This window comes from Nicotiana sylvestris, chromosome 10 (genome assembly GCF_000393655.2).
Source record: "Nicotiana sylvestris chromosome 10, ASM39365v2, whole genome shotgun sequence".
Taxonomy (NCBI): Eukaryota; Viridiplantae; Streptophyta; class Magnoliopsida; order Solanales; family Solanaceae; genus Nicotiana; species Nicotiana sylvestris.
This window is the reverse complement of record NC_091066.1, coordinates 149,575,872-149,590,026: the sequence shown is the minus strand read 5'-3', so window position 1 is coordinate 149,590,026 and position 14,155 is coordinate 149,575,872. Positions and strand designations below refer to the sequence as shown.

General features: G+C 37.8%; 1 protein-coding gene across 1 annotated transcript; it reads left to right on the top strand.

The window, feature by feature from the left end:
- Positions 1–211: 211 nt before the first annotated feature.
- Positions 212–13,490, top strand: LOC104241118 (uncharacterized). The gene is made up of 5 exons (XM_009796035.2): positions 212–762; positions 10,808–10,907; positions 10,981–11,104; positions 12,979–13,074; positions 13,154–13,490. Exons 1-5 carry the CDS (start codon positions 396–398, stop codon positions 13,289–13,291), a joined length of 825 nt encoding a protein of 274 aa, XP_009794337.1. The 5' UTR covers positions 212–395; the 3' UTR covers positions 13,292–13,490.
- The last annotated feature ends 665 nt before the right edge of the window (positions 13,491–14,155 follow it).

The window sequence follows — 14,155 nt, the reverse complement described above, 5'->3', positions numbered from 1 at the left end:
AACAGGAATTTCATAATCTACCGAAGTTTTAAAAGTTTATATGCAATAGTTATATAATCCAACGTTGAACTTTTCGTGTTTCGATAAATTAGTATAACTATTTTTTAATCACTTTACAAGGGAGAGCTATTTTTAGGTATTTGGCACGACCTCAACTGGGTCCCATGACTCCCATCCTTGAATCACAGCTAAAAAAAAATCTGCAAAACACACCAAAGAAGATTCACAAAACTCTCCAGTTGCTTACACAATAACAACTTCCTTTTCTTCTCTTCTCCTTCACTTACACAACTCCTTCACGCACAGAATACTCTAGTTTTCTCCTAATTTTCTCACAGTTTAAATCGAATCGTATCAAACACGTAACTACGCTGATCAAACTCAAACTCAAACTCATGGATTCTCTCTCATCAGTTCCTCCGTCGATCGTTCTTCCTCCTGGAAAGTTTTCCCGCCACCACCACCATCGGCGGCGAATCTCCGCTCTCTCTTCTCACGCCAAGTCAAAATCGCCGTTTCCTCAGTTCCAGATACCTAGAAGTTGTAATAGAATGAGGTCTATGGCTGTTTGTTGCAAATTGAGTACCGGAGGAGACAAAGAAGAAGAGGAAAGTTCGAGAAGAGATGAGGAAGTGGAGAGAGCGCTTCGTATGGATGGGACTATTCCGGGGACTCCTAACGAGTTTGTAGAGCAGGTGTCGTCACGTGCCTATGACATGCGTAGACATCTTCAACAGAGTTTCGATAGCAGCAGCTATGACGGTAAACCTCATTTCTCTCGTCTATTTCAGCTTCTCTTACTGTTTACATTTCGTTTGACTTATTTCTTACCCCCTTCGTCCCTATTTGGCAGTATGAAGTTTAAGAAAGATTGAATTTTAAAACTTGTGGTCGAAAATATGTCATATAAAGTTTTGTGGCTATAAATAATAAAATTAATGGTTAAATTAGAAGTTTAAAGTTTTGTTAAAATATAGAACGGAAACGGTCCAAATATGTCCTTGAACTATGCGAAATTGAGCGGATTTGTGCGCCGTTAATACTTTGGCACAAACATATCACTATTGTCCCGTACTTGCTTCAAATATGCCCTTATTTTAAACGGCCCCAAACGGAGAGCATAATTGGTCCCACACGCATACTTTGAGGGCATATTTGACCCATTAAAGTTCTTAAGCTTTTATGTTATTGAGTTATCTTGTTTGATTCATGACATTATATTGGAATTTTGTAATAATAAAATCCTCCTCTCAAATCGATTGATTTTTTTGACTAAATTTTAAATACAAACAAAGAAAAGCAAAGTATTCAAAAACCTAAACCATTTGTTGGAACACCTATATCAATAAATGTCTCCACGGCCTCCTATACCTCAAAATACCACTAAATAGCCACTCTCGGCATCACAACAATAAAAACTGTAACACAATAGACAAGTCTAGCCACCATAGGCAATAAATGAATCAACTGCATTAATCAAACGTGTTGAATCTCAACTCAATAGCAAAAAATAAATTACTTAACTGCTCCTTACAAACAAAACATTATACACTTTGCGTAGGAACAAAGAGAAGCATGGTGTAGGAACAACGAGAAGTAAAGTGTACAAAAACATAAACTATTTGTTGGAAGAGAAATCTCTCAAATTGGCCGGCCACTATGTATGTTTCTCTTCCAATATTTGGTTCAGGTTTTCTATATTTTGCTTCTCTTTGTTCGTATTTAAGATTTACAGAAGGAAAACAATCGATTTGTGTAATCATTACAATTACAAACTTCCATTTTGAACCAAACAAGATTACTCAATAACATAAAAGCTAAGAACTTTAATGGGACAAATATTCCTTCAAAAGTATGCGCATGGGACCAAATATGCCTTCCTATATGGGGTCATTTAAAATAAGGGCATATTTGGAACAAGTATTGGATGGTAGAGGTATGTTTGTGTCAGAGTATTAACGACGAGCAAATTTGCTCAAATTTCGCATAGTTCAAGGGCATATTTGGACCTTTTCCGAGTACAGAAAGGTATTTTTTTTTTGAACAGAAAAGTATCACATAAAATGGGGCAGAAGGAGTACATTAGAAGTAGCTGCAAAAAATATTAAAATAGGGGTTGAAAAGTGTAAACATTTGAATAAGTTAATAAAATTTAAATATTAAAGTTTTGAAAGTTATATACAAGAATGCTCTCAAGTATTTGGAGTTAGTTTTTCACTAACTCATGTGGAATACCAAATTAGTTTTCACATAATTGGTCACTTGAGTCTAGTAAAGGAGCCAAGAATTCATACAAGGGGATTAAGAAAAATATTAGAATGTCAAAATTAGGATTTGAACCTATGATCTAAATTTTTCAACCCTTTGTCACTACACTTATGTCAAGGGGATTTAACAGTTTATATATAACTCTAGAAAATTAATTTTTACCTATGTTGCACGCACTCTTCAACAAAATCGCCGGGTGTGTATCGGATCATCCAAAAGTGCAGCAATATTTTTGAGGGTCTGAGCAACATAGGTTTTTATGCATTTGTGCAGTATAATTTTAGGGTGAATGGGATTCAGCTGAACCTCCTTGCCTCCACTTAGCTCCACCACTGCTTGAATTTATAGTCTACCTATCTCATCTCTTTTTCTACTTATACTTTTAGTCCAGGTGAGGAGGCCAAGTCTTTAGGTTTGTTTAAGTAGGTTTCGACTAAAGTCGTTGCAAAAGAACACCTAATACGAAAACAAATGCCACAAAACACCTGATTAACTTGAACATTTTATCAAACTCACATTTTCTCTCTCTACTTTCTTAAGCTCTCAGGCACACTCCCCGAGGAGCCTGAGAACAAGGTTTTCTGAGATTACACAAACACCATTAGCACGCCAGCTAAATTCCGACCAACCCTCTGAAAATAGATCCGGCAAATTACCCCTCACGCGCCCCCACGCGCAGCTCGTCTCCGGCGAGACAAATGCCACGCGCCGGCGCGTGAGCAAGCTCCTAACCTCTTTTCAAAAATTTCTTTTTGGACAGCATGCTCACTGGGTATTTCCGACCAAACCCATACAATCCTTTCTGAATTCCGACAACGTTTATTTTTCCGGTGGCGGGAATCTTTCTGTCCAGATTCTTGGTTCCCGTTTCCTTTTTTCTTTCAAACTTTCTAGCTCACTGCGAAAACTTTCCTCTAAATTTCAAAAACTGAGCAGCTGGATAGTATAATATGGGAGACAACAGGATATATTTCAACGCAGGATTCAAGTCTTTCGACATCACCAGATGGAACTCCAACAAAGACACATGGTTTGAATGGGTTGAGAGAAGTCGCAACATGATGAGAAGATCTTCCATGGGCAGAAAGGCAATGGAATGGATCTGCTTTGCACTTAAAGAAGCATCGACAGATCAAAACAATCTAGTGAAGAGATGGAAGTACAAGGAGCAAATGATAGAACATTTCTGTACTAGGAAATTTAACGCTCATGGAAGATATATGAGTATTCTGTCACTGAAGGGAGAAGGGAGGTCTGTAATAATAATCCCCGAGTTAACTTTGAATTCCGGCTGGAAAGACATAGCAGCTAAGATAGAAAGATTCATTTATCAGAACACCAGGCTGAATTCCATAGTACCACCCAGAAACACTGTGGAAAATCTTCCTTATGCCCAAGCAGTTAAGGAGAGTAAATGGCAATCCAATACCCTTCGAGAGGCAAGGGTCAACACGAGCAATGGGGAAATCTCTGTTTTGGAACCTACTGGAGGAGAGGATACAGGTCTCCTAAAAAGATGCATTATCGGGTTTTTTGGGAAAGAAATCAATGAGAGACCCACTTTAGCAGACATAAGGCGATGGGCTAGTGCCTCATGGAACAAAGCATATGGAGTAAACATATACGAAATGACAGGCAACATGTTTCTTTTTGAATTTCCAAACAGATTCATGGCGGAGCAGATTGTGCAAGGGGAATGGAGATGGAAAAAGTTCAAGCTTCATCTGGAATGGTGGAATCATACTGCTGGATGCATTCCAAACTCACAAATTGAGGAAACATGCTGGATTAGAGCCATGGGAATTCCTTTACATCTATGGTCACAAAAGATCTTCAAAGAAATAGGAGATCTATGTGGGGGATGGTTAGCTACAGAAGAAGAAACTGATCTCAAAAATCATCTAAAGTGGGCAAGAATCAAAATTGCTGGTGATGGCAGAAAGACTCCCAATGAGGTTGGGATTGAAAGAGACGGTACCAAATTTTTCATCCCAATCTGGGCTGAAAGAAAGACACGGTATGAACTAAGCACTGATAAAGGAAAGGAAAGTGGGCAACTTACACAAGGTTCAACTTCGATGAATCAGAGCAGTAAAGTGTCAAAAATCGAGCTGAAATCCTATGACCCCGATTTGGTTGCACAAGTCATTTTTAATGACCTCTCGTGTGAGTTTTCTGTTGATACTGGGCTGAAGCCTTATATCGAGGAAATGGGAGGACCTGCTTACTTGGGGACAAAAGAGTCCTCTCCAGGGGAGCCAACCCCCAATGTAAATCATGAAAGTATGCAAAAGGCAACACTTATCAGTTGCAGTCAGCCAGAAGGTGGAGTAGAGTTAGCAAGATTGGAACATAAGGCAGGGGAGCAAAGTATAAACACAAAGATGGGGAATGATCGTGTGGGAAGTGTTTTGGATCATCTGAAGCAATCTAGCTCTATCCAAGAGTGGGAAATCGAGGAGGTGAACCCTATAGCAGTTCAGCAACACAATCCATTATTGGATAAAGACATGGATGCAACAATATGGGTCCATCAAAATATGATCAAATTGGGGAAAATGTTTGGATTAGATTTTCAAGGCCATGAAGAAGAAGCACTGGAGTTGTTAATGCAAATTGACAGCTGCAGACAGGTAAGAAGGGTGGAGACAGAGTTGGAGGTGAAGAAACAATGAAGAAACAAAGATTCAAGGGATCGCTGGAATTAAAAGGGTTAACTTCTTTTGATGTCAAATTCAAGAGTGACGGGAAAAGGAGTAAGGGAAGAGATCTATCAATCATTTCAATATGAAGACCAAAGTAATTTCCTGGAATGTAAGGGGATTAAACGATAAGAAGAAAAGGGAGATCATAAAAAGTCAAGTGCAGAATTGGAGGGCAGACATTATATGCATGCAAGAGACAAAAGTCGAGGGGGATATCGAGGAAATAGTCAGGCAAACATGGGGTGGTAGATGGGTGAGGTATGCAAGTTTAGAAGCTAGCGGCACGAGAGGGGGAATTTTGTTGTTATGGGATTGCAGAGTATGGAAAGGGGAGGTGTTACAGACTGGTGCATACACTTTGACGTGCAAGTTTGACGCTCTTTTACAGAATTTTCAATGTCACATAACAGGAGTGTACGCTCCAAATTGTGGAATAGAAAGGAAAAAAGTGTGGAGAGAAATTGGTGCAGTGAGGGGATTGATAGAAGGTCCTTGGGCGGTTTGTGGCGATTTAACGTTACAAGGTACCCTTCTGAAAAACGGGAATGTTCAAGGAGGTCCAGAGCGATGGTGGAGTTCTCGGATTTTATAGAAGATATGGAGTTGATAGATCTTCGACTTGAAGGAGGAAACTATACTTGGTTCAAAGGGGACAATCATACATCGGCTTCAAGAATTGATAGATTTCTTATTTCAGAAGAATGGGATGTAAGCTTCAGAAACATCAAGCAAACTATCCAACAAAGGTTGATTTCGGACCATTCACCTGTGGCTCTATACTGTGGTGCGTGGGAACAAGCTAAATCATACTTTAAGTTTGAAAATTGGTGGCTGAACGTGGAAGGTTTTGATGACAGAATTAGAGAGTGGTGGGGATCTTTTGAATTCTCATGAAGACCTGATTACATTTTAGCTTGCAAGTTAAAAGCTCTCAAGGGCAAGCTAAAAGGATGGAGCAGAAGTTACGAAGGCAATTTGGGACTGCAAAAATCAAAATTGCTAAGTAAACTAGCAGATTTTGAGACAACACAACAACTAAGAGCGTTGACGGAGGAGGAATCAGTGAGGAAAGCAGCTACTCTAATGGAGATTGAGGAGCAACTCAAGAATGAAGAAATTGCATGGAGACAAAAATCAAGAGCTCTGTGGCTCAAAGAAGGGGATAGGAATACAAAATTTTTCCATCGGACTGCAAATGCACGCAAGAGAAACAACAACATTGACCAAATAATGATTCGACATGAAGTAGTCGAGGATCCAGAAAGAATAGAGAATGAGATCATTGAATTCTACAAGGAGCTATACACAGAACCTGAACAGTGGAGACCAACAGTCAATTTCGAAAATAGTTCAAGCATTTCTGAATCAGAAAGGGAGTCTTTACAGAGGAACTTTGAGGAACAAGAAGTGCTGAGCAGTCTGAAGATGTGCGCAAGTGACAAGGCTCCAGGTCCAGATGGATACACAATGGGTTTTTTCAGAAAGTGTTGGGACATTTTGAAGGAAGATATCATGGCGGCCTTTAACAACTTCCATTCACAGGAGATGTTTGAGAAAAGCTTCAATGCAACATATATAGCTTTGATTCCAAAAAAGACAGGTGCGAAAGAATTGAGAGACTTCAGACCGATCAGTTTGATAGGGAGCTTCTACAAATTGCTCTCAAAAGTCTTAACTGAAAGACTTAAGAGGGTGGTTGGGAAAATTGTCGATGCTCAACAAATGGCGTTCATCAAAGGAAGGCAAATAATTGATGCAGTGTTGATTGCTAATGAAGCTGTGGACTCAAGAATAAAAAGGAAAGAACCTGGAATCTTATGCAAATTGGATATCGAGAAGGCCTATGATCATGTGAACTGGAGCTTCCTACTAAGAATGTTAGAACAAATGGGTTTTGGGCAAAAATGGATTAGATGGATGAAATTTTGCATTTCTACTGTGAAATTCTCCATTCTCATAAATGGATGTCCTAAAGGTTATTTTCACTCACACAGAGGTCTCAGACAAGGTGATCCTTTATCTCCCTTTCTATTCATCATTGTCATGGAAGGTTTGAACAACATGATCAAAACGGCTAAAGTCAGTGGATGGATTAAAGGCTTTGAGGTAAACAGGAATGGGGCTAACAATCTAGAGATCACACATCTCCAATATGCTGATGATACTCTAGTCTTCTGTGATGCTGAAAAAGACCAACTTAGATTCTTAAGGATAATTTTGGTTTTATTTGAGGGAGTATCAGGATTACACATTAACTGGAGAAAAAACAATATTTTTCCCATTAATGAAGTTAACAACATGGGGCAACTGACACAGATAATGGGAGGAGAAGTTGGGTCCCTACCAACTGTTTACCTTGGGATGCCTCTTGGTGCAAGATCCAAATCAAAAGAAATCTGGAATTCAGTCATAGAAAAGTGCGAGAAGAAGTTGTCAAGATGGAAATCGCAATATCTATCATTGGGGGTAGGCTAGTTCTAATCAACTCAGTATTAGACTCTCTACCTACTTACATGATGTCTTTGTTCCCAATTCCAGCAGGTATTCTACAGAGATTGGACAAACTTCGAAGATCATTCCTTTGGCAAGGCAATAAGGAGAAAAAGGTCTTCCATTTAGTCAAATGGAAGACACTAACAATGGATAAAAAACAAGGTGGATTGGGGATAAGGAATTTGAAGAACCAAAGCAAGGCTCTTAGAATTAAATGGTTATGGAAGTACTCTAAAGAACCCCAATCTTTATGGGGCAAAGTGATCAAAGCAAAGTATGGTGAAGAAAACAACTGGGTGTCAAAAAAAGTCAGTACATCATATGGAGTAAGTGTGTGGAAATCCATCAGAGAACTTTGGCCTATAATGGAGAACCACTCCTCCATAAGAGTGAACAACGGAAGGAACACATCATTTTGGAATGATAATTGGTTACGAATTGGAAGCTTAAAGGAAAGATACCCAGATATGTTCGGTTTAGCACAAAACCAGCATAGGACAGTAGCTGATATGAGGAGTCGTCAAGGATGGGAAATAGCTATAAGAAGACAGCTGAATGACTGAGAGATAACAAGATTAGCTGACCTTTACAAAGAGCTGGAGGCACTTACAGGATTATAGGAAGGGTTGGATTCAATATGGTGGAAGAGGCACAACAGAGGGGTTTTCCGAGTGAAGAATGCATACAAGATTTTGAATCATAATAATCAACAGGTAGACACATGGCCTTGGAAACATATATGGAAAACAAAGATTCCATACAAGGTAGCTTGCTTCACATGGCTACTAGCGAAGGAGGCGGTCTTAACCCAGGATAATCTCATAAAAAGGGGAATTTCTCTGTGTTCAAGATGTTTTCAGTGTGGGGAAAATGCAGAAACTGTCAACCATTTGTTTCTTCATTGCAAGATTACAGATCAACTATGGAAAATCTTTATTAGTCTTAAGGGTATTTCATGGTCAATGCCATACATGATTAAAGATGTCCTTTATAGCTGGGAAGAAGCTGGAGCTGAAGCAACTAGCAGAGATAGATGGAGGACTGTTCCGGCTTGTATTTGGTGGACAGTCTGGAGGGAAAGGAACATTAGATGTTTTGAAGACAGAAGCAATCCTGTGCAGAAGATCAAACTCAATTGTATTCTTCTTTTTTGTTTTTGGTGCAAACAGATGTACACAGAAGATACATTGACAATCATAGACATACTAGGATCTTGCTAGGTCCCAAATTAGAACATCTACAAATTCTCTCAATGTAAATTTGGTTTTCAGTGCAACCTATGTACTGATATTTATAATATTTACAATAGTTACCAATTCAAAAAAAAAAACTTGAACATTTTAAACCTGAAAAGACGATAGCCTCCATGACCAGTGCTTGCTGTGCTGGCATATTTTCTAGTCTTTCTTCCACTTCTCAAATTGTTTCCCGAATGAAATAAGTCAGAAAAATGAAACCAAGAGGTGATTACATAGAGTACTGTAATCGAGATATAATAAAATCTTTTTTCTGTTTAAGCAAACACTGGTGCAATTTCTTTTGTAATTTGCCTTTGATGTGGTGCCTGAATTAAGTAGCTTTGTCAATTGCAGACTTGCAGTTACTATATTAAAAACGGGAGTAACTGCTAAAAAAATCACTGGATTATCATATCCTTTGTCCTTTCTACTTGTGTTATGATACAAAATGAGGTTAAGGTTCAAGAGAAGGAGACATTATTGACTTGCATTTAAAGGAATCTTAGGCTTTTGATGAAATATTCAACCTTCAATGCATTAAATATCTCTCTTTAGTTTAGAATAGTTGGATATTGACATGGTTTTGAAGGTCGAAAAGAGTATTCTTTTCTCCATTTTCTGAAATGTCATATCCAGTGTTGATTATGATTAAGGCAAATTGCAATTGCCTAACATGTTTTGCAAAGTTTGACTGCATTAGTGGGGGATGTTTGTAAATTTATATCACCTAACTTTCTTATCCTGTTCTTGGAGGCTGTAAGATCAGGACAAAGTCTCTCTTTATGCGCAGTTCCCATCAGATAACAATAACATTGATATTCCTTTCTCCTTCTTGAGTCCCATCCTATTCCACAATCAAACATAGAATGCTTTTGAGATCTCCTCATAATAGTAACTGTTGCTGCTATTTTCAGAAGAATTCAGCTGAACATAAAAGTAATAGTTGCGTCTAATTTATCTAGAAATAGAAGAACTAAGTAGCTATATTACAAACATATAAATGAAGACAGTGTCTTTTCATACAAAGAAAAATTTAGCATTTTTTTCATTCTTATAGAGTAAGGACAGTTAAAAACAGTAATGCATAACAATGAACAAAGAAATTTTGATCTCATTTCATAAACTGTGTTTTAGCTTATTTAAAACACTTGTAATTATCCATATTACACAAAACTTGAAAATAATGAAAAGTTCCGTTAAGATATAACCAAGCACCTTATACATGATAAGATAATGAGGATGCAAGAAAGATAAGTCGGAAAATGCACACAAAAGTAATGACTCACCAAAAAGGTAGTCTCAGTGAAAGATTGAAAGTAACTGTAAAAAGAATACACTAGAATGATTACTTGCCTTTCTAGCATCTTTTAAACCATTTTTGTGCATTTTCCATAAGAAAAAACTCTAACGCTATCAATTTTCTGATCTGCAATAAAGTTAAAGAATTTTATTTTAAGATTAACATATTATAAGGAAGCGTGCAGCAACCTCATCATATATTGTTATTAAGAATTATTTATTAATTATTTTTATTTACACTAGATTATTATACTTCAAGATTACTGTATATTAGTTAAACATTACTTTCCCTTAAAAAATCTTTATTCAGCAAACTTTTCTTGCATAGAAATGATAAATCTTTTCTGTTCGTAATTTTTCATTATGATTGCACTTGTATATGAAGTAGTTTATTAGAAGTGAATCAAGCATTCTATAGAATCTCTACCTTAAAGACGTACCTGTGGTTTTTCCAGGGCCGACTGTATGCCATATGAAGTAGTTTATTAGAAGTGAGTCAAGCATTCGATAGAATCTCTACCTTAAAGATGTACCTGTGGTTTTTCCAGGGCCGACTGTATGCTAACATGTTTAGTGATTTCTGGAGGCTTTATCGATACTAGCTGATAGACCTACTATGTGCGGAACACATAATGTAGGTCATAGAGTAGAAAACCCATATAAGTAAAAGCAAGCTTATATTAGCAGCTAGGGCCTATATCAAAACCAAAGAACATGAAGGACATAAGCTAGTTGTAGTGTTTGCATTTTGAGCATCTCTTTCTAAGTGTCAAGAAGTCACTGCTTGTTGATCTTTTACTACAGTGCTGGAGGCTAACCCTTGGAGAGAAACACCTAAACCTGTATACGTGCTGACCCAGAGGGAGAATCAGTTGTGTACAATGAAGACCCGGAAAAACCAAAGGTCTGTTTCTTACTTTTAGTTTAAGCTAGAATTTTAATTACCTTTTCTTAATTAGATTCTTTTCATCATGCAGTGAAGTTGAAAGAGAGCTTGGGATGTTGTTCTCGAAAGGTGGAAAATGGAAAAACCGTGCAAAGCAGCCAGAAGCTGACACAAGATTTCAGATGCTTGTTGAGGATATCAGAGAGGGAGTACTTGTAAGTATTTGTGTTGATGCCTCTTTCAGTTTTCCATGACACTCTAAGTTTTCTTACATATTTTATGATATCTAGAGTATGGAAGATCTTGAAGGATCCGTAACCCTTCAGGAAAAGGTTTAAGTTAGTAATACATATTCTTAAAGCAAAGAAGAATTGTCGTACATTGAAGCATCACTATGTGTACAAAAATTACATCCTTAAAGTATGATGCCTGAGACTATTCCCAAACATGAGCTTTACTAAGATTGTTTAGAAAAAAAGTATTTATCTGCCCATAGTGTTCAAGAAATGACATTTTAGTAGAGCTTAAAATTAGCTGATTGTTGGGTGATTAGACATCCTCCTACATCTGCTGACCTTTGATTGATGGTTGAGAAAGTTCTCTTTCTGTAAATGGTCCAGATGCAATTCCATATATCACTTGGAGGATCAAAATTGATAGAGAGAGAAATTTAGGAAGGGAAAGAATAAAATTGAAAAGTTATGGTCTTAAGCATATTGGTGTCATTACGTGAGGTCTTTAATTTCACTTGTATGAAGTTGTTGACAGTATGCCACATGAAATGATTCAGATATATTCTGGAAGCTACACTTTTACAGGTCTAGCATCACACTTTCTGTGCTGTCTTTAAGTGAATATGCAACAGCTGATCATTCTATTTAACTTAAGGAAAAATCAGTTCTATTTTTCAATTATTTATGTGTGTGTATCGTATATCTTCTTGTGAAAGGAGGAGTGTATAGATAATGTAACAACCTCTCAGAGGCTAAAGCTCTATATATGCCTGCAACTCTGATGACTAGAATGCCAATATTTGGCATCCCCTTAAACCTAAATAAAAAGGAAGAAAAAAAATGATGAAAACGGGAGGTCATAATTGGATGAGGGCTCTTTTATGAAAGAGCGCATTTTAGATTGTGATGGTAGAAGGTTGGAGCACTGTGAGCTTTAGATGAAAATACTTATGCTTCTAATTTTCTAGACTGCAAGTACATTTCTCTTTGGAAATTTTTACTGAAGTTAAATTGCTGAATTGTTTGAAACTTTTGAAAGAGATGGAATGGAGTTTAATTTGTCAAAGTGTTGGTCTGGTGATTGAATATGGAAAGAGGACAGTGTCATGTTGGTGGAATATGCATTTATTTATGTAGTCGTGTTATTGCTTTCCACTTTCCCCAGGGCTCATTCGATCCCAATGGAGGGCAGCTCGTATATCGTTTATAGAATGCCTAGAGTATTAAGTCCGCCTTTCCACAAAACAAATCACTCCTTTGATTTATATCAGAAAGTGTTCAGTTCTTGTCCCTCTGATTGGTCTTTCATCAGCATCTTTATCCAGAATTTCTAGAATTTTTGGTTTTCCATCATCTTTCCAGGTCCAGTTCTCATTCTCTAGTAACTTGACATTCCTAAATCAAAGGCTTAGTCATTTTGCAGCAGATAGATCTTGTTAGCTTTTCTATTTTATTGTTCTTTTAAATGTTTGAGAGCATGTCAGTGCCCTGTTTAGTGACAAGTTTATTGACAAATATTATGGGTAGATTGTGAAAGGCCTGTGTGGAGAAGTTGATACCATGTGACCAGGAGGTCACGGGTTCAAGCCGTGGAAACAGCCTCTTGCAGAAATGCAGGGTAAGGCTGCGTACAATAGATCCTTTTGGTCCGGGCCTTCCCCGGACCCGCGCATAGCGGGAGCTTAGTGTACCGGGCTGCCCTTTTTTTTGTGAAAGGCTCTTGTGGCTAGAAGAGTGAACGTGCTAATCTTTCGTATTGTGATTTTCGTACATAGATAAAGTTGGTAATCCACCATTCTTGGTCTTTTGGCTAAGATCAAATGAAGTTAGGAACTAATATGTTAAACTCTCTGAAGGTATTTGAGGATGAAAATGAGGCTGCAAGATACTGTGACTTGCTTCAGGGAGGTGGTCAAGGCTGTGAAGGTGTTGCTGAGATCGAAGCTTCATCAGTAAGAAAAAAGCTATAAAGTTACTTTCAGGAGTGAATTATTTTCTAGTCGTCCTAATTGTAATTTGACCCTTCTGTAGGTATTTGATCTATGCCGGAAGATGAGGGCGCTCGCAGTTCTATTTCGTCGGGGCAGAACACCTCCTTTGCCTGAAAGCCTCAAGCTAAACTTAAGGGCACGCAAGCGCTCGCTCGAAGACCAAGAGAACTTAATGTAACGTTCCTGCATTTGATTTAAGCCGAGTACATGTGATCTCAGTTGTCTAGTATGCAAAACATATTGGACACAGTAATATAATTCTTCTCTGTGCAGCTATTTTAGCCTGTATAGCTCTGACATGTATATAATATGTCACATAATTCTAATGATTAATGTATATAAAGGATTCTCAGATGCATGATGCATCCCCACTCAAATCATCAGTGCCAAACTTTAGTTTATATGCGATGTGACTAAACTTTAGTTTAGCAGTCCTCCTATTGCTACTTAAAACCCGTTTATAAGAATTGTTTGTCACTTGCATTGACAAGGCTGGGATTGGAGATCTATTCTCTTAGAAAAAATACTGTGTTATTTAAGCACATATCATACTTGATGGTAGTATTATGTCTAATTTCACTTAGTGGTCAGCAGTGGCGAAGCCAGAAATGTTTCCAAGGGTGTTCAAACTTGAAAGAAGTAGAAAAAAAATTTCTGACAAAGGGTGTTCAATATAGGTTTTTATATATCTAAAATCAATATTTTACTTATATACACAGTGTGATTTTTCATAATTTTTCGGCAACCCTTTACTAAAGGTGGCTTCACCCATGGTGGTCAGTGCAGTAGAGGGGGCGGGAGCAGTGTTAAAAAAAGCGGGCGCTTCCTCGCTTTAAGCGAGAAGCGAAGCGGAGCGGGAGGGGTATCGCTACCAGTGTTAAAAGCGGCTCATGTATGCATAAGCGACCGCTTCTTTAACCAAAGACCCAAAGTCTTTTTTCAATTAAAATACCCAAATCGCTATTTCTATTTTAGCACTTCTTTAACTTCTTTAGCAGCAAACTAGGGTTTTTCAAAGCAGCGATTTGTTCAAGCAAACTAG